A 26,609-nucleotide genomic window follows, 5' to 3' on the forward strand; every position below is an offset into this window, starting at 1 on the left:
CAATCGTTTGCATATTCTAGAACGTGTTTCTGCTTGTACAGGTCTGTAGCATACTATCGTTTGCATATTCTAGAACGCGTTTCTGCTTTTACAAGTCTACCAAAATGTTCTGTACAACTTCGGTAAACAATGAAAGGCTTATATTACAAATAAACAACCAAAATATAAACTATGATTTTGTTTGATCCTGCATAACCTTCACCATATTCACGGTTTGTTATATATTTGAAATAGATGGAGAAAAATAATGATTGTAGTAAGTCAGTAATGTTGGTAGCACTTTTAGGTCAGACGATTCCGTAGGAAGAGTTGCCCGAGAAAATGGTTGTGACATGTACACGTCATGCAGCACTAATTTTATGACTTAAATAATTAAATATTGATTTGATACCAGTATTTGTATTGGTACAATATGGATTTTGGGACATTATTACATGCTGCGAAAAGGAATGAGAATTCTGTCAAGAAGGAGGTGAGAATTGACTATGTAAAATACGTACACTATTTCGCCATTGGGTAATCCACATTATGTGGTCAACATGCATCTGTTACGATGTAAAATTTCAAATTTATAAGCAAATGCATTGAATGACACTACTTTTCCGCAGCATATAACCGGTTATTGAATGAGTGTATTTGTAACTATGACTAATTCTCTTGTAATGACCATAATGAGAGGCGATTTTTACAGTACTGTTGCTCTTCTTTATGGACATAATTTACGATCATGGCTTTATATGTAATGAGTAGGAAGATCATCTTTCTCTCACATATTTACATAACATGTTAAGTATTACATTAATTGTTATTGACATGAGCTACTATGTACAGAATGGCTTTTATGGACATGGGGTTGAGTGAATTAATGCTCTAATGTGGAAAAACAAACTTATGATACAAATAATATTTATATCATGTGTATGGAATACAACAGTGCATGCCAACAACTTAAAGTAACTAATTAGCAGCCTGTAAATGTTGAGTTAACTTTCAAAATTACAGTAATTGTCTATATTGTATATGTTAATTAAATCTAACCCTCAGACGTAACTGCAATAAAGATTCAGGACACATTCTATATATGCGATATGTATCTATATAGCTTACACACACACACACACTCACTCACACTGTTTTACCAAATGGTAGATCTTTCAATGCAAACCCAGCATTTTCCAATCGTTCATATTTTCTGCTTTATTCTTAGTATTTGCATATGATTCATATAGTCTTTCTTAATGCTGTCTATCATCTGATATCTTCTTCTGCCCCAAACTCTTCTCCTGTTCACCATTTCCTTTCAGTGCATCCTTCAGTAGGCAGTTTCTTCTCATGCAGTGACACAACCAATTCCTTTTTCTCTTCCTGATCAGTTTCAGCATCATTCTTTCTTCACCCATTCTTTCCAACACAGCTTCATTTCATATTCTCTCTGTCCATTTAACACAATCCATCCTTCTCCATATCCGCATTTCAAATGCTTCCAGTCGCTTCTCTTCCCATCGTCGTAATATCCAGGTTTTTGCTCCATACTGTACTACACTCCACACAAAGCACTTCACTAGTCTCTTCCTTAGTTTTTTTTCCAGGGGTCGACAGAAGATGCTCCTTTTTCTATTAAAAGCTTCCTTTTCCATTGCTATCCTCCTTTTGATTTCCTGTCAGCAGCTCATGTTACTGCTTATAGTGCACCCCAAGTATTTGAAGCTGTCCACTTGCTGTACTGCCTCATTTAGTATTCGCACGTTTACCTTCTTCATTTTTCTTCCGACAACCATGGTCTTTGTCTTGTTTGCATTTATTTTATCTTCATCTCATACTGCTCACAGCTGTTATTTAGCACCATTGTCATACAGTACCTTAGTATTGTCTCTTCTTCTGCTAACAACCACATATCTTCTGCAAATCTTATGGACTTTAATCTTCCTCCTACTATCGCCCCTCCTATGTTCTGAAAACAGTTCTTAACGCAAACGCGCACACGCACACACACAGACCGCACACACATGTTTCTGGCTGATACGTACATTTCTTATTTATCAGGCAGTACATCTCACTTGACGATATGTGTCAGAGGAAAAACAATTGTTCGTATGCATCTGAAGTCTGATTAGTGTAGTATGTAGCTAGTCGGCGATATATGCAGTGTGGAGAAGGAAAAGAATTGGCCACCCTACCCCATTATCTCCTGGCATAGTTGCCTCATAAGTGGTGCCTGCTTGTTGTCACTTGTGAGTTTCAGACCTGTCTTGGGACAGTTAACCAAATAACATATATATATATATATATATATATATATATATACACACACATCGTAATTTTAAATTATTTATACTTTTATATTGAAACTTAAACCTACTTAAAACATTTTAAATAGGCCTAAATCTAAATGTCATTTTAGGCTACATTACGTTGTAAACCAGATGTTTCTCAAACGTAGCAAAGTCCAGTAACATTGTTAATGTTCAGCAATATGATAATTAGTTGAACAGTAATTGGTATTTGTTTACTTCAGCAGCATCCACTTGTGTATCCTTTCATCTAACCCACTGTATTCTTGTAACAGTTATCTGTTTCTTGTCGGTTATCCTCTCATCTAACCCACTCTAAACTTGTCTCACTCTTGAGTCTCTTATCACTTAGCTGTCCCCTCACCTAATCCACTCAAACCTAGTCACAGTCCTTGTTCTCCTGTCACTTAGCTATCCCATCATCTAATTCTAATTTTGTCACATTCCTCGGCCACGTGTCACTTAATTATCCCACCATTTAACCTAATCCAACCCTGAACTTGCAATATTTACGTATTTATTTCCCTGGAGTGAAAGGCAATTAGAGAGTGGTGTCCACAGGGCTGGCTTTAAACCAATTGGACCGATTTATCCTAATCAGGCCCCATGCTTGATGGAGCCCCGCACTAGGATAATCCACTCTACTCATGTCAAATACACAAGAGAACATAGCCTATTGCAACATACATCTAACACCAATTTTTAGTGTTATGGAGAACAGAAACAATTTTAAATTTCGGTATTTACATAGTCTACAGCATACATTATCAGGAAGTAAGTGCATGCAAATATTTTACCACTAGCTTGATCATTCTTAATCCCTTATCCCAAGCATAGCCAACACCATTTTTTCACATTACAAGTGTAATACTAATGTGCCTTTTTATTTGTATTCCTCTAAATCATATTTGGAACAACTGGATAATACGCACGGTAGAGCAATGTCGGCAGTCGATTTTACTCGCTCGCCACTAGTCACCGGGCCATACCGAGCCATGTCAAACAAAAAGCAATCGATATGGTGGTAGTGAAATTCGCGACTATATTCTTAATAAATCACTCCATTAGTCAAGTACAAGGTTTATGTAGTACAACGGTGGTATTTTGAATGCATTAAAAGGAAATACAAATGTAGTAAGATCTTAAAGTAAGTTATCACAACGAAATGAAGAGGGAAAAAGGTCTGTTTCACGGAATATCATTCAAATGACGGGAAGCAAATTTCCGGTTAATGTTCGTCAAAGCGTAAGTACGTAATTATGACCGCGTTGCCGTTTTATTTGTGGCCTAGAGAAAAATACCTAGCCTTTTACGAAAAATAAATTTTAGGGGCCATGAAATTATTCACCGCTTTCATTATATTATTGTTTATCAATATTACGAAACAAAAACTGTCATAAGGGCCATGGCCGACTAGAAACATTGATACCAAAGAGATAAACCAATTCGGCCGTGATGAAACAAAAGAAAATGCGACGATATTTTAGTTCGAGATAAAATGAACACTTTACAAGACATAGTGGAATGTTTCGAGAAGGAAATGACAAAAAGGTACAAGTCTTGCCTGTCTGCGCATGCACGGAAGTGGTTAATAAAAACCTAAACTAACCAAACCTAATCTTCGTATATGCAAGGTGTGTAACTGGAGCAAGAAGGGATCGTCTTCATTTGATCTGCAAAGTACACGCGAAAATAAATTCAAGTAAGGATCACGCTCCTACTGCATGAGAGGTCTGCGCATGCGCTACAGCAAAACTGTTTCTGTCCCAACCCTCCCATCTAAGCCACATAATCTACTCACAATATTTACGCAAATACACCTTGTCGCTAACAGTGGTGCTATCTCTCAGTAATGTTCAGAACAAAAGAGGTAGAGAGAGAGAGAGAGAGAGAGAGAAAAAAAAACAAATTTCTCCTTCTGAAGATGCCACACACCAACGTCATGTTCTTATGTTGGCGACATTGTGTATTTACTTAAATTTGGTGGTAAACTTAACGGCACGGTTCAAAGCTACCGTGCTAATTCTCCAGTTTAGCGTCATATTTAAAATATTACAAACCAAAGATATAAATTACTTCCTAATAATGCTGTTCTTACATTTTGACTAAAATTGCATGTAATATTTTCACTGAATCATTTCACAGTCAATAAAACAGGTGATTTTCTAGCTGTTTAGACTATTTAATGATAATAAAAATATTATTTTTGTTTCTTTACATATACGCTTACTTCACATTAAATCACATACACTTCCTAAATGCACATTTCGATTGATTTCCATTGTGTAATAGCGGTACAAGTCAACAGTAAACTATATTTCCCAGTATAGATACTGCAGACCTACACTGTAAACATGGGACCCCCAACTCCTAAGTCCAGCCCTGGGTGTCTAAATCACCATTTCCTAGTGCTGAGATATTGAAAACATAGAGCTTTACCTCCATGTCCACGTTCATGAAATCTAAAATAAGAAACCTTGTCTTTAATTAATCTATTTTTTTGTGTACATTTTATTCAATTGTCGGTTTCTGGTTTAATTATGTAAATCCTACTTAATTGTAATCTAATACTAATATGTATACTAATGTGTTTATTTTTATTTTTACTGTGTACATTTTTTTATTGAATTATCGGCTTCTGTTTTTATGTGATTCGTACTTGATTCTAACAACATTAATATGTATTTCACTATGTTTATTTTTATTTTATGAGGTAAATTTTATGTAACTACCTCTTTCGATCTCATTATGTACCTAAATTGTATCAGTATGTAATTACTTAATTCCGATCCAGTTTTATGTTCAACTGTGTAAGCAAGTTTTAATCCTGGTTGAGTGTAAGAGAAGGCCTAACGGCCTTTACTCTGCCAGGTTAAATAAAGCCATTATTATTATTATTATTATTATTATTATTATTATTATTATTATTATTTATTTCTGTAGTATTTCGTGATAGGTAGTTCTTTATTTTTTATTTTATTTTATTTATTTATTTTTTTTTTGTCCAGTGGCAAGACTTGCCATTATTCGCCCTGAATCTACTAGTGTACTCATAGGATGTCACCTTTACCAAGAAGCATAGACCACTCAGTTTGTCAGAGACTACCCGGAGTGTACACAGGAGATGGATCCATATTGCAATCATAATGAATGAATGAATGAATGGTAGTGATGATGATGATGATGATGATGATGATGATGATGGTGGGACATTCTTGGGCTGTGACAGGAGAACTGGAGTACCCAGAGAAAACCCCTGTATTGCCTGGACCTTAGGCTTGCCTAACATAAGTTACAAATTCATGGTGAATCAATTAGAGTTTGAAGCCAGGCACCCTAGTTTATAAGCCAAATGAAGGGTACACGGAAAAAATGAACAAGGTCACAATGCTGTTAAGGATGATGTCATTATCCAATTCACTGTATTACTACAAACTTTAGTGTTATTTTTATCAAAAGTGGTAAAGGAGAATTAAAACCACGGATACACTCATCATTTCCTTCATCTCAAGTAGAAACAGCAATAAATTTTGCAGTAATATACTGAAATAGATCATTATCTCACCCTTAATGGAAATGTGACATTGTTTGTTTTTCCCGTGTACCCTTCAAATGTACTAACATTGAGCTGAGCCAGGATAACGGTTTGATAGTGTTTTAACTTTTATGCAATTCAGGTTTTACTAAAGTCTTAATATGTAGATAATTCTTATTGTGCACTTCTGAATACTCTATTTTACAACATTGTTAATGATCATATAACTATGATAATTATATGTAAAATATTAGAGGTAGATTTACATATTTAGCTTATGTTTTAGGGTATTGTATGTTGAACATAACATATTAAATCCATGTATGGTATTTATGAACAGATTATAGAAATATTTCGATTTCGTATGTTTTTAGCAACATACTTTGATATTATGTAACAGACTCACAGCACAGTCTACTATATACAGTCACGAAGCTTGAGTTTTGAGGGTGCTAGAAACAATAGACTGTGACGGTACTATTTTGAATTGCCTGTAATGAGGCGATATTAGCGATCCTAGTAGTGAACAACTATCTAATGTTTGCATATTTACTACGTATTGAGCTTTGCAACTGTATATACTAGACTGTGCTCACAGGCCATAGCTTCATTTGAAACATACAGTTGAATTTGAATGGTGCAATACTGTCATGTTGTTACAAATGAACATTCATTTTCAACAGGTGAAATGTTATAAGTCGTCATTTGATCCACCCAAAAAGGAACAAAAAACAAAATCACTTTCAGCAAATATCCAAAAGTTTTTGGCAAGAAAAGAAGAAGAGGAAAAACAGAAAGTAATTGAAGCTAAAAAGAAAAGAGACGTAAGTATATTGATAAAAATAAATAGTTGTCGTGATACAATAAAAAAAAAAAGATAATATACTTACTCGTAGAATACAAGGATATATTGAATAAAATTTGCTTCTCCCAACTTTCGTACTTTTTATAGGAATTATTGGCATTACGGTCTCAAGATGGTAAAGCAAAGAAGAGAGTTGCTGCCATGCTTAACCGCACTAAAGCTGCCAACAAAGCCGCCATAGCCGATGCTGTAGATAATGAAAATACAGCTGTTACATTGGGAGGTAATTATTATCCTTTTTCTGCGTATAATAGTTTAAGACCCAAAACCACACTTTGCTATGCCACTTTATCATACTTTGCACTCTGTCAATTGTGAATTTTGTGTTAATAATTATAAAAATCAGATAATTGTGGAAATTGAAGATGGGAATTCTAGGCACATCTAGCATGTAGCTGTCAATATTTACCCCACATTTCCTCCATTGTGCTGGAATCTTAGAATTGACGAATTCTTTATTCATTTTCATAGTATAGAGACCAAAAATTTTAATGGTTATTAGAGGAGAAAAATTCGCTCCAGTGCCAGAAATCGAACCCAGGTCCTTGGTTCTACGTACCAAGCACTCTAACCACTGAACTACACCGAAGTTTAATCCACAGCACCGGATCGAATCCCTTTCCTCCAGTGTTTTTCTCTTTATGGCCTGACTGCAAGTTCGATATATATGTTGACATACAAGGAGCGCACTCAATTGAGTGACTTGATGGTCGGGATTCCACAGTAATATGCACTGTTTGGCGAAGAATCTACATAAAGGTTAATTTTTTGGTCCTACAGAATATATCTGTTAAGGTAACAATGGCTATTGGAGGAGAAGAATTCGGTCCGGCACCGGGAATCGAACCTGGGTCCTTGGTTCTATGTACCAAGCACTCTAACCACGGAGCTATGCCGTAAAACACTGGAGGAGAGAGGGATTTGGTCTGGTGCTGTGGATTGAACTTCGGCGTAGCTCAGTGGTTAGAGCACTTGGTATGTAGAACCAAGGACCCGGTTCGATTCCCGGCGCCAGCGCGAATTTTTCTCCTCTAATAACCATTATTACCTTAACAGATATATTCTGTAGGACCAAAAAAATTAATCTTTATGTAGATAAAAATTTTAATATCATCCTTTCTCAGAACAAGTCATAGGAAGTTGTTGCAAGGGTTTGTCATTTTTAACGAATGATATTCACAATTTCTTGCCGGTACAGGATATTCACATTGCATGTATTTTAAACATTCCAAATTCAGCACCCCTGCATCAAGTTTATCTGCCGTTTTGCTAAAAAGATTCACGAAATTTGTACAATGAGTTAAAATTTTCAACCAGTATATTCAAGATCAACTGTGAAATACTTCAACAATTTGACAGTATCACTTAGTTGATGTACCAAAATTTCTTTTTCAAAGTTGATCATTAATTTGACAGATTTTAGAGATCAGGAAAATTGATGAAACAAAAATAAGCTTATTGTCAGTCATTAAAAATTTGCCATTTTGCCAACTTGTGTTGATTGTGATTGGTGAAAAATATTGTAAAAAACTGGTAAAAAATATTGTATTATTACAGGATTGGCGCAGCCTGATGAGGATGACTATGGATATGTGTCGCAAGAAGCATCTGCGTTCTATTCAAAACTTATGGAAAAATACAGTTCCATACCTTCTGAGGAAACAAAATCTTCCAGGAAGCCTCTTTTGAAGTCTAGTGTAGCAGATTTAAATGATACAAAGGTATAATTCATAAACAACACAAGCCATGATGAAAATACAATTAAGTAAATAGAATATATATATATATATATATATATATATATATGTATATATATATATATAAAAACCACTGTAAATATATTAACTATGTTTTTGAAGTTTTTTTTATTAGCTTCTCAGAGTTTATAATTTATGGTTGGTTTGGAACAATAGTGTTGACTATTATTCACTTTTAGTGCATAATAGCCTAGTTATGTAACTTAGTTTTACGTGTCATTTTATCTTCGAAAATATATGTACAATACATGTCTCCTGAATATCCCCCACTGTGGCATTGTGGTCTAAGGCATCCTGCCTAGGACTTGTGTTACTAAATGCGCGCTGGTTCGGGTCCTCATGGGGGAAGAAATTTTCTCATAAATTTTCGGCCAGTGTATGGGACCTGTGCCCACCCAGCATCGTGATGCACTTGGGGAACTACAATAGGTAGCGAAATCTGGTTATGCAAACCAGTATAATGGCTGGGGGGTTCATCGTGCTAACCACACGATACCTCCATTCTGGTTGGATGATCGTCCACCTCTGCTTCGCCATGTGGCCGTAAGGCCAGCAGCCGGCTGGTCGGTCTTGGCCCTTTGTGGTCTGTAGCACCACAGATAGTTTATTACAGTATACATTTTAAAGTGGTATTAGGTTTTCGAAGTTCATGCTAATCATTTCATATGTTCAAATAAGATTAAGTCTCTTGAATCATACATTTTTTGACCAAACCAACGAATTTCATATTGTCAGATAAAATGCATTTATTTTTAATAATAGAACAAATATATTATTATTATTATTATTATTATTATTATTATTATTATTATTATTATTATTATTATTATTTCTGTACATAGCATGATTTTATCGGGTTTGGTGGTGTCTGGTAACAGCAATATTAAAAAGACGGCCATATTAGCTTTCAGGAACTAATCTTACATGAACCTCACTATAATTGTTATTACATTATTGACAACATTTTCAATTGAAGAGCTCCGAAACAACATGTGTGAAGTTCACCTTCATTCGTAACAGAATTTGAAATTTATTTAGACTCTGAGAATGGCGCTACATGGGCCAAAATCTCCATTCAAATGGAAGTAATTGAGTGAGCTAGATGCTAGTACAATCTTGTCTAGATATAGGGCCCTTTCATGGGTATGAATGTGTTTCAGACACTCTTATGATTGAAAATGGACTTCACAGATTTTGTTACAAAGTCCTCATTATTATAAATAGCTTCTTTCTAAATTTTGTTTTCTTCCTCAAAGGCTCGAGTAAGAATGGCGCTGCTGAAGGAGGAGGAAGAAGAAATGATGCCTCACAAACGGAAAAGAAAAACTAAAGAAGAAAAAGAGAAACTTAAACAATCAGAGGGTGCAGATAAAGGTGAAAGTCAGCCTGATTATGAAGAAACCAGAGAGTATGAAGAGGAAAAGCCAGAGAAACCAGCTAAACCTCGTCGTCCACCACCACCGCCACCAATGGACTTCCACCAGTTACTAAAAATTGCAGAGAAAAAGCAGTTTGAACCTATAAAATATGAGCCTAAGCCCAAAGACGAAGATGAAGATGAACGACCAATGACTAAAAAACAGCGGGCAGAGTTTTTGAAGGAAAAGGAGTGGAGGATGAGGAAAGAAGGGAAGCTTCCTCCACTGTCTGCTTCAAAACAGGATCAGAAAAACAGACCGCCTCAATCAGCAAATGAAAGAAATAGAGATCAGAAAAACAGTCGTCCTCCAGCAGATTCTGGCCAGAAGAACAATAGACTGCCTACAGATGGAAACAGAGATCAGAAGATTAATCGACCATTTGGAGATGGACCTAGAGAACAGAATATTAATAGATATTCAGATGGAAACAGAGATCAGAAGATTAATCGATCGTCTGGAGATGTACCTAGAGAACAGAATATTAATAGATATTCAGATGGAAACAGAGATCAGAAGATTAATCGACCATCTGGAGATGTACCTAGAGAACAGAATATTAATAGATATTCAGATGGAAACAGAGATCAGAAGCTTAATCGACTGTCTGGAGATGTACCTAGAGAACAGAATATTAATAGACATTCAGGAAATGGTGGGAGAGATCATATGACTGGACACTTAGATCAGAGGTCTGGTCGACTGTCAAGTGACGGAAATAGAGACCAGCGGAATCGGCTGTCAGAAAATAACCAGGATCAGAGGAGTAGCCGACCTTCAGATGATGGATCCTCGAGCATTCCAAGAATTCCAAAAGTGAACAACAGTTATAAATCTGAAAAGGAAGTCAAATCACATCAGAGGATTCCAAAACTTAATGGTTCAAGCAGTAGTGGAGGAAATAGTGGCAATTATAGCAGCAGCAGTGGCAGCAATAAAAATGTAAAACTTCAGGGGAATAGTGACAGCAAGATTGGTAAGGAAAGGAGTAGAGATGACATTAGAAATAGCAGTGTACCTGGAAAACCATCAGTTAAAACTAATCACACACCTTTATCTAGTGCCTCTGGACACAGTAGTGGTAATAGAAACAGTGTAGAACAAAAGAAAAGTAGTAGTAGTAGTAATAATAATGACAGTAGAAATAACAATCTCTCAAGTTACAGTAAAAAGCTGCAGGAAAGTCTTCTGGCAAAATTGCAAGAGAAAGAACGGAGTAGTGGATCTCAGTCATCAGAAACAAGTAAGTTCCGTGTACCAGAAGTACCATCTGCAAAGGTTCCGAGGAATCGTGACTCTGGTTCAAATGATATGAACCGAGGATTAAAGTTGCCGTCAAAACCGTCAAATAAAATGGATGTGAGAGAAATGATGAGGAAAGAGGCTGCTATGAGAAAGAATCTTGTGAAACCACTAGCCGCTTCACAGAACACAAATGAATCAGCCCGTGGAGCTCTTCCCTCAAAATCTCAAGAGTCTTTTCAAAAGAATAAACTTGGGCATGAAGCTTCGTCTAAGGAAATAAGAGATAGGAAACCAACCCAGTTACCTTCCAAGGACATCAAGTCGCGGCAATTTCCACCATCAGATGTTAAGCCGAGGCAATTTCCTCCAGCAGATGTAAAACCAAAACAGTTTCCTCCTGCGGATGTAAGACCAAGACAGTTCCCACCTGGAGATGTTAGAAGAAAACCACAAAAGCCTCCAGCAAAACGTAAGTTTATTTAATTTTTAAGGTTGACAGTAAATGTGTGCATAAACCAGCATATAGGAAATTATAAGTATGGACACTGTGCGTCGGTACCTTTGATGTGACCTTCAAACCAGCTCTATCTACATCAGCGGGAGGTTCTGCCTTTTTCCCTAGAGTTAGCGCTGACATTGCACCTGCAGTTGACAGCAGAAATACTGCAACTCAAGCTTTCAGGTATAACTCTCTGTAAAGTTGATTTGAATAATTTCGAAGGAAAAATTGTTCCGGGGCCGGGCATCGAACCCGGGACCTTTGGTTAAACGTACCAACGCTCTACCAACTGAGCTACCCGGGAACTCTACCAGACACCGATCCAATTTTTCCTTCTATATCCAGAGACCTCAAAGTAGGCTGACAACAGTCAAGCAACCAACATTGAGTGCACACTAACTCTGTGTGACTTAAATTGTGGCTTTCTGTTAACGAACAGTGACGTGTATTATGCAAATCAAGCTTTCAGGTATAACTCCCTGTCACTGTTCGTTAACAGAAAACCACAATTTAAGTCACACAGAGTTAGTGTGCACTCGATGTTGGTTGCTTGACTGTTGTCAGCCCACTTTGAGGTCTGTGGATATAGAGGGAAAAATTGGATCATTATCGGGTAGAGTTCCTGGGTAGCTCAGTTGGTAGAGCGTTGGTACATTTAACCAAAGGTCCTGGGTTCGATGCCCGACCCCGGAACAATTTTTCCCTCGAAATTATTCAGCAGAAATACTGTTCAGCAGACTTGCCAGTGAATCAGGATTGCTGTTCCACCATTTACGGGTGCTTGATTACACTGACCTCTAGCATTTGAAAGTGGAATTATATCCTATTGGATTGCATGCGCGCAGAAAAACAGACCAGAGAAATTTGCTCAGTGTCCATTCTTTATAATTCCTATTCACTGCATAAACATTGTTGGTTGATAAGCTTTTTTTTTTTTTTGCTCTGTATCATTTCATCTGTACCCTGTACCACATGACGTTAACTGTTCCACATAGTGATATATCTTTGGTACAAAAGAGGACATGTCGAATTTCTCACGTCTGTTGATCAGATTTTTTAAAATTATGTAGACCTATAATGTGAATGAATTACGCAGTGTACCAATGGAAACCAGTGGCAAGTCAATATTACATATAGACCTAGTGTTTAAATGATGGTTTCATAATCAACATGGAGATTCACGTATTTCATCTCCTTTGCAGCTTCACAGACTGTTTTTCTGGGTATAGAACGCAGGGATTTACCATTGCCGTAAGAAACCTATGTGTAAACTCAATAAAGAAATAACTTAATCAGTGGGCCATATTTAGAAATTAGCAGACTATGACAATTTGTGAAACAAGAGAATGTCATTATGGTTGCTAAGGCAAAGCCTGGTTTTACAAATTGTCAAAGTCTGCTAATTTATAAACGTGGCTTACTGATTAAATTGTTTCTTCATTGTTTTTGTACTGGTACATAGGTTTTTATGGCAATGTTAAATGCTTATGTCCTATACCCAGAAAAACACTCAGTGTATGCTTTTAAAGCATATTGAAAATTTGGTGCATTTATGAGAAAATCGAAAATGTGCAGTTGTATGCAATAGACCCAGGGTTGCCTGGTGTCCAGTATTTGAGACCTGAAAAACTTATCCCGTATGAAATCTGTACAGGATACTAAAACTCTCTTATGTACAGACATTATATCATAGACAGCCAGGGGTTTTTTCTTCTTCTTTTATTTTTTTCCTTACTTAGAATTATGATAAACAGTAATTTTTTTATTAATATCAGTGTCTTTAGAAACGCGATAACGAAACAAATAAATTTAAACTTCTAGTTGATTCTATTTCAGTTAAAAGTAATTTTATTCCCGAGCAATAGTTGTGCATGGTTATTGGTTAATTGTTGTTGGACTGTATGTAATATGTGTAAAGACTCGAAAAAGGTTCCAAACCAAAATGAGTGATTCTTCTTCACATGAAACAAAGGGAAAGTGTTTGTATTTAGAAACATAAAATATTTATTTACTAATTTCTGCGAACACAAGGTTTACAATTACATTTTCCCAATCTGAATTACTGATTAATAATTAATATAACAGCTTTAATCGTGTTAGACTAATGTAATATTTCCTTATACTGTGTTTTAACATTCTAGTATATAATGTTCTGAAATGACGCTCACAGATTTTTGTCTCTCTCTTTCTTTTTCTCTCTGTCATAAGCTCCTCATATTATCCTCCAGTTAAGTTGCAACTATCTCTTATTTATATTCTGAAAACTTGATAATTCTAAATAGGCCATGTACAATGTAATTTAAAATGAAGAATGAATAGAACAGTCCACACCTGTGGAGTAACGGTCAGCGCGTCTGGCCGTGAAACCAGGTGGCCCGGGTTCGAATCCTGGTCGGGGCAAGTTATCTGGTTGAGGTTTTTTCCAGGGTTTTTTCTCAACCCAAATACGAGCAAATGCTGGGTAACTTTCGGTGCTGGACCCCGGAGTCATTTCACTGTCACTATCACCTTCATTTCATTCAGATACTAAATAACCTGAGATGTTGATACAGCATCGTAAAATAACCCAATAAAATAAAAATGAATAGAAAAGAGAAAAATTCTCTCCGGCACTGAGACTCGAACCCGGGTTTTCAGCTCCATGTACTGACACTTTATCCACTAAGCCACACTGGATTTGATGCCAGATCGAATCTTCTCAGTTTAAGTTCTATCTCTCAGTTTTCCCTTTGGTGGCCTACCCTCATGTATTGTCACAGAATATGTGACAGTGGCACAATGTCCAACGCACTATGTATGGAGGTGCACTCATTACGAGTGACACAGTACATGAGGGTAGGCCACCAAAGGGAAAACTGAGAGGATTCGATCTGGCATCGGAACTTACTGCACGGAAATATCGTATGTACTTTGGTACATCATAATAATAAAATTTAAAATGTTTAATTCACATAGATAATTAAGCACATTGTTAGCCAAATGACAAGAGCATCAGCTGTCCATATTAGTAACCCAGGTTCGAATACTGGTGGATCCACGTGGAACTTGTGATGGACAGATAGGGCGCTTGGTAGTAGTTTTTTTTTTGCAAGGTCTTCCCACTTCCCCTACCGACAGTCCACATTGCACCATTCATCATATGCTATATAGTTCGCTCCCATGGTTATTTTTACTTCGTTATTTAACAATGCTGTATCAACTACTAGGTTATTTAACAATGGGATTGGTGATAGTGAGATGATATTTGGCGAGATGAGGCAGAGGATTTGTCATAGATTATCTGACATTTGCCTTATGGTTGGGGAAAACTTCAGAAGAAACCCAAGCGGGAATCAAACCCACACTCAAGCGCAACTCCGGATTGGCAGGCTTGTGCCTGAGGGCTCCTCCCATGTTGCACAGAGGATAATGCACTCATAGATGGGGATGCTTGGGTGAACGGGACAAAGGCAAACACCCACCATGGGTAAAAAAAAAATAGATAATTTATCAGCATATAATTACAGCACTTGAAAAAAGAAAGGAAAATTCGAAACTTCTGAACCCTAATTATGACAACTGAAAAGTAAAAAATCCAGTGTTCCCCTTGTGATAGCTAGTGCCATGCTATGTGGCAACATCATTGTATCAACTGTTTCCTGGTACACTCATCTGACTTAATGATACAGTTACAGATAAATTTTGACCTTAGCAAAAAGTGACAATAAAAGTTTGCCTGAACCTCTCATTCAGAGAGAGTGGGTTCTTTTAGGTGTTTTAAATTTATAAGACTCTGGCTTTCTTCCTTCTGAACAAAGCTTTACCCTCATTCTTGGTTGGTGAATCTAATGGTGAGTATGGTAATCACTCAAACACTGATATCTACATTAGCTAAGTTTTTTTGTGTGTGTGCAGGTCGTATTGAAGATTCTGATGAAGAGTATGACTCTGAAATGGATGACTTCATTGATGACGGGCCACTTGAGGATGAAGATTATTCAAAGCACATTAAAGAAATCTTTGGCTATGACAAGTCAAGGTAATGGATTGAGTAAATAATTTTCTTCTATTCGATTATGAATCACTTCGAAGGTAGTAATTTTGAGTAGTGATTTCTGTCTTTTAATTAACTTTTTTCCTAAGTAGTTGTTTGTTTTCTTAATTTTGGACTTGAAATTACATTTTTGTTGGAACTCTACAGTGTTGTTCAGGTGGTCGCATGCCCAGCATTTTGCTGCGGCTAGCACCTCATTGCAGTTTTCCTGTTATAACTTTTGAGTTGAAGTGACAACTTAAGACTTGGGGTTTTCTTTTGATGCATCACAATATATAGTTTCTTTGAAAAGAATATCCATATTTACTTCAATACTTCTCGGCCCTATTATCTTGAACTGACTTTTGTACTGCAAAGTACATGTTTTTGTTTTATTTTAGAAAAGGGTAATCTGGCGAAACACCTACATTCAAGAAAAGGTTCAGGAACTTTTAAAGGGAAATATTAATTCCGAATAGGATTAGAAGTCCATTGACTTTTACAAAGACATGACAATAATTATTCCATAATAACTGAGCTACTGGTCTGACAAATAATTTCTCTACAGAATACCATGTATTGTTCAAAGAAGATTCCTCTAGCGGGTAATAGCCAACACTTATAAAGTCAGCTAGAGAGAGAAACAAACTTGCAACCCCTTCCATTTTGGTGCGATTGTCATTTGAATTTGATACTTAGCAAAATGCTTATATAGAGGCCAGTGCTGGGTATTCAAAATTAAAACAGTTCGTAAATGAAGTGAGAAATACAATAATACACTGATATAAGGCAGCTGTTGGGAGACATACTTGAACCTTTCATTATACAGAGGTAGCCATGAAGTGTGAACCAGTGTGCGGCATTTATGGTAATATCGAGAGCGGCACTCGTGGCTCTGTGTGGTTATCATAGAGTGGTAATGTTGCAACATATACGTTTTTCTTAACAATTTATAAAATAAAAGCTATTAAAATGTTAAGTGTTCGCGTAGGCTTCCGCGGCTGGTGTACATGGAGTGTGGATAAGCTTCAGGGCTTCTACTGCGTTGTCTTGGTGTTAGTGGCTGACGTTTCGACCACTGTGTTGTGGTCATCTTCAGAGCAGTTGTTGGATAAGGATAAAGAAGACAACTTATACAGAAGACTGGTTAAAGAAGCCTTCTACATCAAACAACATCCCAACAACATCAACAATGACATGGGGTTACAACTCAGCAACTCATGGGGAAGTCTATTCCAAGACCATACTTAGGAACGAGAAACCAGGTCTCCACATGTACACGGTGCCCCCCTTCATCCGAACATCGGGCACGGTATCAAGGTCACTCTTTCGGACCTTATGAGGGCCAGTATTTAATATGAATACATACCTCAACTGGATTGGACAACGTAGGACCAATCAGATGCCAGAAGGAGAACCTACGACCTATACTTAGGAACGAGAAACCAGGTCTCCACATGTATGCGGCGCCCCCCCTTCATCCGGACATCGGGCACAGTATCAAGGTCACTCTTTCGGACCTTATGGGGGCCAGTATTTAATATGAATACTTCCCTTCATACAGACCTCAACCGGATTGGACAACGTAGGACTAATCAGATGCCAGAAGGAGAACTATGATCTATCACTGCAAGTACTCCCCCCATCGAGACTACTATATATATACGAGTTTGCAGACTATTTCCTTATCCAACAACTGCTCTGAAGATGACCACAACACAGCGGTCGAAACGTCGGCCACTAACACCAAGACAACGCGGTAGAAGCCCTGAAGCTTATCCACACTCCTATTAAAATGTTACTTTGCAGTTTTATGGAAGGTGGTATTGAAATTGGCCACCTTTGTTGTCGACACATATTTGGCACATCACTTGCTGTAGTTCTTGTTGAGAAATAGTGGAAATATTCTGACGGATATTAAGTTTCAGTTCTTCCAGAGTGTATAGGTTTGTCTTATATACAATATCTTTTAATTTGTCCCATAGACAAAGTCATAAGGTATTAGGTCAGGGGATCTAGGGGACCATGGATCCGTACTAATAAGTAGTGTTTGCAACTTAATACCCGATCCCTCTGTCTAGGGTATAATGGCCTACCTTACCTATAGAGGATGGAGTGGAATGCATTGCTGCACTGGATTTGGAGGAGCAGGGAAGGTTTTGCTGGGTAGATAGAGGCAAGGGAAGGAAAGAATACCCTTTTCTGAAATGCACTTTACCAGTAATAGAAATTACTTACAATATATTGCATGTAATATATTATGTACAATATATATTGCTGTTATATTGTATTAAACTAAACTTGTTTCTATGAATGAGAACTCTGAAAATAAAATTTACAAGAAACAGAGAGAGAGAAAATTATTAGGTTCTTGCATAAGTTTATAGCGTTTTTGTTCATCATCATAACACTGCGTTGTTAGGAGATTGTTTGTCATTTGTCATTTATTATTTGGAATGTTGTGCTTGTAAATATGCCTTGAATTTTGAGAATTTGAAGAAAGTTTGGCTAAAGAAGATGAAGTGTCAAGTGGAAAAAAAGAACACTTCCTGCATATTCATCTGTTTGAGTTTAATAGAAAAGCAAAGGCTGCGGACGCTGCTCGAAACATATGTGCCTTGTATGGGGAGAACGCCATCAGAGAAAGCACTGCAAGAAAATGATTCTATTATTTCAATACACAACAACCCCTACAAAAGTTAGTGACCATCCACAGAAGATGATGTTATGCATTTAATGGAGTAAAGAATACGTTGTACTATGTATGTAGGAATGTAATCATAACTGCTGATACTTATTGCCAACAACTCAGATGCCTTGCAGCTGTAGTTGAAGAAAAGCAACTGGGAAGGATGCATCAAATGCTGCTGCAATATAATAATGCACACCCACACTCTGCTAACATAACAAAAGCAATTATCCAGGAGCTTGGTTCGGAGGTGATTCCACATTTCCCATATTCTCCCGATTTTGTGCCCTCAGATTTCCATCTCTGTCCAACATCTTCAAGGGAACTCTTTTGATAATGAAGATCCTTTATGAACTTGGCTTGATGATTTCTTTAACTCTAAATCAGCAGATTTCTGCGGACACAGAATGGAAAAACTACCCCAGCAGGATAATGTGGGAGAATATATTAGGTACTGATTAATTTCTGTCTTGTATTCATCTCAGATAAGAAATTTTGTTACAGCGAAAAGCGCTATGAACTTTTGCATCAACCCAATACAGTGAAAGAAAATGTGCTACTGTCCTTCCTTCCTTAATTGCAATGTCGTGATAGTGGTGTTGCAATGCACAATGATATACATACGTAAATTCTCAAAGTGAAAATTCCAGGAGTGATGATCACCATAGGTGGAGAGAGAACCATAGAATCCCCTTATAATGGGGTTATGGGAGACATCATTTACCTCCTTCCCCGTTATAGCTTGACTGTGGTACAGTATATTGGAATGTGATCATTTAATAAAGGTATTTTCGGGGGGATGTTTCTTACAGTGTTACATCCACATTCGCGATGTTTGGAACCGAGTTGTATAGGGTTTGAACTGTAGGTCTACTACAAATTATAATAGGACATAACTTAAAAACAATCTCCCTCTTTTTCTCTCTCGTACAGAAATGCATGCATACATCAATAAAACCACGTAACAGTACTAACAGAAACTTTTTTATATGAAGCTTACCTTCCGAAGATATCATATGAAATGTAAATTCTGACTATTTTATTTAAGTTTACAGATTATACTGGGATCACTTTTCTTTTTTCTGCATTGTTGTGCAGTATGTTATTCCTACATGTTCAAGTGTCGACCTGAACATCTGCAGACTTCTAACACATTAGTACAGGCTGTTACAAAAGAAAAATTACAGTACTTCCATTCCTCAAATGAGGTATAGGAAGTCTTACACATTCAGAAATTAAAAATGAATACAGTGTTATAGTCCAGACACATGATCTGAAGACATTAATTCATCAAAACCAAAGTGAAAAAGATCTTTTGAATTCAATAGAATAATACAAAAAAAAAAAGAGAGAGAGAGAGAGAGATCAGACAAGTTTGGGTGGGCAGTGTCCCCCCATGCCTCCCCATAACTCCGCCTATGATGGTCACTTAAGTGAAGCTTATATTGAGAAATGCTTCTCTCTACATCGCAGGAGATAATATGTGCAAAATGAAAATAACTTGTATGAATATCATTGTAATGTTGCTGAGGTACACTACTAGATTGCCCTGCATTTTTACATAGCTGCATATATCTGATGTCACAAAATACGGAATATTCACCATTTTTGCCTAAAACTGAATTCCATTTTTGCTTCACACACTTACTGACGGATGTAGCTGGTGCTCCATTAATTGTTTGTATTATTTTATTTAGTAATTGCAGAGCTTCAGGCATCTCCAAATCTCCGGTTTCTAATAGGGTGATTGTTTTTGACAAGTCTTCAAAGTTCGTTTGTATGAACGTAATATTTTTTAATAAGCTATCTGAAACTAAAGACTGTACAATCTTGATTGAAGCAGAATCTCTGCTATCCAATGTGTTAATAATTTCAATAACTTTATTGTATTGCATAATAACCATAGCTTTTGTAGACACTACTCGCTTATGAAGATGTTTGTGTTCTGTTGTAATATTTGGCATAATAACCATAGATTTTGTATAGGGTTGCCGACCCTCCCGTATTTCCCAGTGTCTCCCTTATTTTTGTATAGTGTACAAATTTTTATTCTAAATATTTAATTTTGCCGTGAATGATGATTGTTTATATGATGAATTTTGTTGTTGAAGAAATGCATTAAAATGTGCAGTCTTTTTAGAAAGTAATGCTTGCTAGAAATGGGTTTTAGTTCTCACCCATCTAAAATCAAACCATGTTAATGTTATAAATTTGGAAAAACTGGCTAGTTTTGTTCTAAGCATATCAAGTAGTAATGCTCATACGAAGAGGATGTTTCAGCTCATAAACAATAATAATTGTATAGATGTTCGAAACATGAGCACAACGCATTTAACCAAATCAGAGCTGAATACTGCAGTTGGCTTCAACTATTACGTGAGACAAAATCTCTCTGAAAATACTCTTAATTTAAGCCTAGCTGCCGAAGTGTAGAATAAAGTTTTTTTTTTAGTAACTGAACAGAAAAATTTGTCTATTTTCTATGTGAAATTTTGTCGATTCCTTAGTCTCCCGTATTTTCTTAAAAAAAGTTGGCAACCCTAGTTTTGTAGGCTTACACTAACTCTCTCATGAAGATGTTTGCGTCCTATTATAATATTTGGCATAATAACCCGTTTTGTAGGCTTACACTACTCTCTCATGAAGATGTTTGCGTCCTATTATAATATTTGGCATAATAACCCTAGTTTTGTAGGCTTACACTACTCTCTCATGAAGATGTTTGCGTCCTATTATAATATTTGGCATAATAACCCTAGTTTTGTAGGCTTACACTACTCTCTCATGAAGATGTTTGCGTCCTATTATAATATTTGGCATAATAACCCTAGTTTTGTAGGCTTACACTACTCTCTCATGAAGATATTCGCGTCCTATTATAATATTTGGCATAATAACCCTAGTTTTGTAGGCTTACACTACTCTCTCATGAAGATGTTTGCATCCTATTATAATATTTGGCATAATAACCCTAGTTTTGTAGGCTTACACTGCTCTCTCATGAAGATGTTTGCGTCCTATTATAATATTTGACATAATAACCCTAGTTTTGTAGGCTTACACTACTCTCTCATGAAGATGTTTGCGTCCTATTATAATATTTGGCATAATAACCCTAGTATTGTAGGATTACACTACTCCCTCATGAAGATGTTTGTGTTCTGTTATAATATTTGGCATAATAACCCTAGTTTTGTAGGCTTACACTACTCTCTCATGAAGATGTTTGCGTCCTATTATAATATTTGGCATAATAACCCTAGTTTTGTAGGCTTACACTACTCTCTCATGAAGATGTTTGCGTCCTATTATAATATTTGGCATAATAACCCTAGTTTTGTAGGATGACACTACTCCCTCATGAAGATGTTTGCATCCTATTATAATATTTGGCATAATAACCCTAGTTTTGTAGGCTTACACTACTCTCTCATGAAGATGTTTGTGTCCTGTTATAATATTTGGCATAATAACCCTAGTTTTGTAGGCTTACACTACTCTCTCATGAAGATGTTTGTGTCATATTGTAATATTTGACATAATAACCATAGCTTTTGTAGGCTTACACTACTCTCTCATGAAGATGTTTGTATCCTATTATAATATTTGACATAATAACCATAGCTTTTGTAGGCAGATATTTGCATCCTATTGTAATATTTGGCATAATAACCATAGGTTTTGTTGGCTTATACTACTCGCTTATGAAGTCATTTGTATCCACTCATCCCCCTACAGCTCATTACATCATCTCAAGCAAAAGGCCAGTTACTTCTGGCTTATACTACTCGCTTATGAAGTCATTTGTATCCACTCATCCCCCTACAGCTCATTACATCATCTCAAGCAAAAGGCCAGTTACTTCTGGCAATACTGGAACACTACTAATAAGTGTATTCTAGTCGAACACTCTTAATTTCTGTTATCGAAATGTTGGCTGTATTAGCTGTGGCAGAGGCCTGTTGAAAAAGGCAAAATTACACTCCTTGTCAGTTAATTATCTAGAGGAGAAAGTAGGGATGGGGCAAAATCGTTTTCACATATGTTTGAGCATCAACTCTGGTGTCATGAAAAATTAGTCCTGTTATTCCCTTGACATTTATGATGTACCATCAATTTTTGTAACTGTGGAGGGGCACATTGTGAATGATATCAGGTTTTCCAGAGTAATGATTATTTTGTGTGTTCACATATCTATGGCGGTGGAACCAAACCTCATCTCAGAAGAATATTGAATGTTGGTCTGTTTCTATATTATGTACATTATTCAGATTTCACTAACAAAATTTTCTCCTATGTTCAGGATCACCCGCTGAATAGATTTTTAGAAAAATTTTCCAAGTAATGACCAGCATCCAGGGATATGATATTGTGGTGACTATTTTGCCTCTATTTTGGTACTTATTTTATTATGATTTCGGTGAATATTTCGTGGATGGAGGTTTGTGTTAATATTTCGTGAAAATATCAGGATGCTACATACAAAATTAGTGTTAACGTGTAGAAATCTAGTTACTAATTTTAATTGTTACGAAATTGAAAAGTATTCTGACCAATCCACAAACTGGGGCATGTTCAATTTGATCCCAAAAAGCAGATCTTGCCAGTTTACAGCACTTAACTATCCTGCTCTTTCATATAAAGGCTGAGAATAGTTTCAACATCTGAACATGGCAAACGAACTCGTCAATCAGATAAAATATCTTTGTATGTCGAAAATCTTCTCTCACTATCAGTGTTTGAGACAGGAAACTACAGCACTCGAAGACATGTTGAAGCAAAATTGTTGTGATCCTCGTCTGATTCAAAGAGCCTGTAAATTAGAACTATAATATGGAAACTCTTCGGTCTCTGCAAAGATGTTGTAGGATCATTGTTTACAGCTCATGCAAAGCTTCAGGAGACAACCAAATTCATTTGTTATTTTATTTGAAACGATTATCTGTTTTTTACAAGTATTTCATAAAAAAAAATTGTTTTAAAGTACTAATTTCGTGACTATGAGGCTATTTCGTTGAAATCGTCAGATTTCGCGACATTTCGCAGTTAAATCACAGTCTACTATATACAGTCACGAAGCTTGAGTTTTGAGGGTGCTAGAAACAATAGACTGTGACAGTACTATTTTGCATTGCCTGTAATGAGGCGATATTAGCGATCCTAATGGTGAGCAACTATCTAATGTTTGCATACTTACTACGTATTGAGCTTCGCGACTGTACAGTATATACTAGACTGTGGTTAAATGTCATTGATTTTCCAGATTACTTTTTTTTTTTATGAGATTTGTGTTTCTTGCGAGTATAATTAAGTTTTCAAACATTTCGCGTATTTCGTTAATGCTGAAAAATCATACCTCTACCGTTATCTTATGTTTCTTTAGTGAGAACCCTGTGCTGTATGTTCGTTTTCTTGGGTTGAACACTTTCTTATCACCTGGAGTTTATTATATTATTGTACAACCTGGAACTTATACACGTGGAAATCTTTCCTCAAATCGACTCTGACCTTGACAAGCTGAATGTATTAACACATATGAATAGTAAATAAGTACACGTTGTTCAGTGGAAATCATATGCAGAGCTGTAATAAACCCTGATGTTGTATACACAATAAACACTCAACTCCTAATAAATGAACCATCTCATTAGGCAGCCACTGGCTTATTAATGCCCTTGTTTGCTGTGCGCTTGACAACAGCATTAATGCTGCATGCTGGTTCACATCTCAGTGGTTCATCTTATAGCTTGTCTGCAGTGTATTGCGAGACGAACTGTAGAATTGTAAACTATGGATTGGGGGGACAGGAAAAACAGTCTGCAACATAATGCACAATATACCTAATTTTATGTATCAGGCACACAAATTACAAAAATAACTTAAAATTATACAAATCAACTTTGAAGCTAATTTGCTATATGTCTATAAATGAGAATTTCAAATAGGAATGTTATGTTTTATTTAACGACGCTCGCAACTGCAGAGGTTATGCAGTGAAACCTGTTCAAGACGGAAGTGACACGGTCCTAATTTATTTTCCGTTGTGGACAGGTTTCCGTGTTATTCAGGTGTGAAGTTAAAATGAAATATTTTATCATTTATATAAATGAAAAACAAAATGGCATGCCGCAAATTGTAGGGATTACAAAATATTGTGTTTAACACTATTGTCGTAAAATCAGCTTCATGTCGCTTATTTAAATGGTGAATGATCTTGATGAAAATCTCATTTCCTGTATAAATTGTGTCGTAACTCACTCATTAAGCACTGTCAAGTTTATTAATTACACTAAATTTAATATCTAACACTATACTACTGTACTGGATATCACAGCACATTATTTAATTGGACTAGGAGCCTACAAGCCTTGAATTCTGGATTATCTAATTTCTTTGCCAGTTCATAGTTTTTCTTTGCAGAATAGGTCCAGAAATTGGCATGATCTCTGAAAGGGCAAGAAGAATCCACTCCTACAACAGTTCATTTATTTCTATGTAATCAGTTGTTTTCTGTTTCCTTTTTACATCACCATTATTGACCGCAAGCCACTCACTCATGATATGGCCTTTATTTTTTAAAGTGTTACATTACACCTGAGTTTTCCATTCATAAATGTAAACATTATTTTCCGTACGCTTCTTTTCTCATTTTCCTCGATAACTTTTACTTCAACAGTTAATGCTAGTGGAACATTTTTACGCAACTTTTTTTTTTTATCACGAAATCACTAATACACTTGCGTTCTACCCAGCTACGACACTATACAGGAGTGAAGCATTGAACATCTTTGAAGGGACTTGTCTGCCTAGTCAATAGGGTAATAAAATTTATGACCACCAGGCCAACACACCCTCATACGCTCGAAAATTTTGCAAAGAAAACTTGTTTTTATCTTAGTGGCCTACGTATTTCGTACATTCCTTGAAAGCACATACTGTTTCAAAATATAGTTTACATTAAAGTAGTGTGTCCAAAATATTATTTCTGTTTTGAACAGTAGCAGACAGTTTCCGTTTCCACGTTGGACAGTTTCCGTTTTATTCAGAAAAAATTACATATGATACATATGAATTTCACCGGGACCAATAGATTGTTCCGAAATAGACAGGATTCCGGATTATTCAGGTTCCGATTTGAACAGGTTTCACTGTATCAGCGTCGCCAGATGTGCCGGAATTTTGTCCCGCAGGATTCAAATAGGATTGCATACATTTGTTCTGCATACATTGTATACCGTAAAGTGGGGAATACTGATCAATTTTTAGTCTCTTTTAATAATAGTTTCTTAAACAAGATTTTTTCGATAAACAAACAAATGCAATACACATACAATATAGCTTTACCCTACTAAAGATAGGTTTTTTTTATTGCTATTATTTTTTGTTCCAAATATAAGGTGTTAAAAATAAATTTATTGATCGATGTTACCTCATAGCAATCACGTATTTGGTTTGTATTATTTAACAGTGTTAGATCGTTACTGGGGTAATACCGATCATTGATACGGTTTTTAAAGAAGTATATTTTCAATTTTCAAATATATGATGAACTCACAATTACTGCAACTCAAAGCCTTTCGAATTTGAAAAAAAGTATTTTAATATATAATTTGGGTTGTAGTTGCGTCTCCCTTGAGGACCCAGCAGTTTGTAGCAATGACCGGTGTTAGCCTACAGAAGAACAGTATCTCAAACTCAAGGCAACCAGGAAAAGGGTTTCAAAATTACGTTTTATTAATTTACATACCTGTTATAAAAAATAATCTAAAAAGACGTTTATAATATTATTTACTCTTTGTTGTCCACCAAATGCACAGCCTAGAAGTTGTTTGTTGTAGAACCAGAAAAATTTGATTTTCATTAATTTTTGTTAAATTAATTAGCTGTGGGATTTTGTTGGTTTGCAGCTACAGTGTTCTGCTATGATGTATTATTGTTTACTTATCTATGAATCTAATTTCATTTAGCTTACATTGTTTGAAATAATAATGTACATTATGTAGCAGTTTTATTGCTAAGAAGTGTAAATGATCGGTTTTACCTCACCATATCGGTGTTACCCCATTTTACATTACATCGTGCGTACACTATAGGGGGGAACGGAAATCTCAATGTTGAAGCAAAAATACTTCACCAAACTTACATTAACTGGTAATGATAATTTTTTTGTGGAAATTCTTCCCAATACATTATATCCGAATCTGCAGAATATCAGACTTTACTGTAAATATAATTTAAGATACAGTAAGTTCATTTGCTGCAGCACAAATGTTTATGTTCAAATTGTACAATTCAGTA

The 26,609-nt window shown here is 36.1% G+C and overlaps 1 protein-coding gene across 4 annotated transcripts in view; it reads left to right on the top strand.

The window, feature by feature from the left end:
* The first annotated feature begins 282 nt into the window (after window positions 1-282).
* Window positions 283-26,609, top strand: part of LOC138698433 (protein SPT2 homolog) — a 45,783-nt gene continuing 19,456 nt past the window's right edge. For all 4 annotated transcript variants that reach the window (XM_069824332.1, XM_069824333.1, XM_069824334.1 and 1 more), the window contains exons 1-6: window positions 283-472; window positions 6,510-6,650; window positions 6,779-6,914; window positions 8,249-8,412; window positions 9,705-11,580; window positions 15,505-15,628. In XM_069824332.1, coding sequence (XP_069680433.1) covers window positions 413-472; window positions 6,510-6,650; window positions 6,779-6,914; window positions 8,249-8,412; window positions 9,705-11,580; window positions 15,505-15,628 — 2,501 coding nt within the window. In that variant the 5' untranslated portion in view covers window positions 283-412. The remainder of the gene's footprint in view (window positions 473-6,509; window positions 6,651-6,778; window positions 6,915-8,248; window positions 8,413-9,704; window positions 11,581-15,504; window positions 15,629-26,609) is intronic.

The sequence above is a fragment of the Periplaneta americana genome, chromosome 4 (assembly GCF_040183065.1).
Source record: "Periplaneta americana isolate PAMFEO1 chromosome 4, P.americana_PAMFEO1_priV1, whole genome shotgun sequence".
Taxonomy (NCBI): Eukaryota; Metazoa; Arthropoda; class Insecta; order Blattodea; family Blattidae; genus Periplaneta; species Periplaneta americana.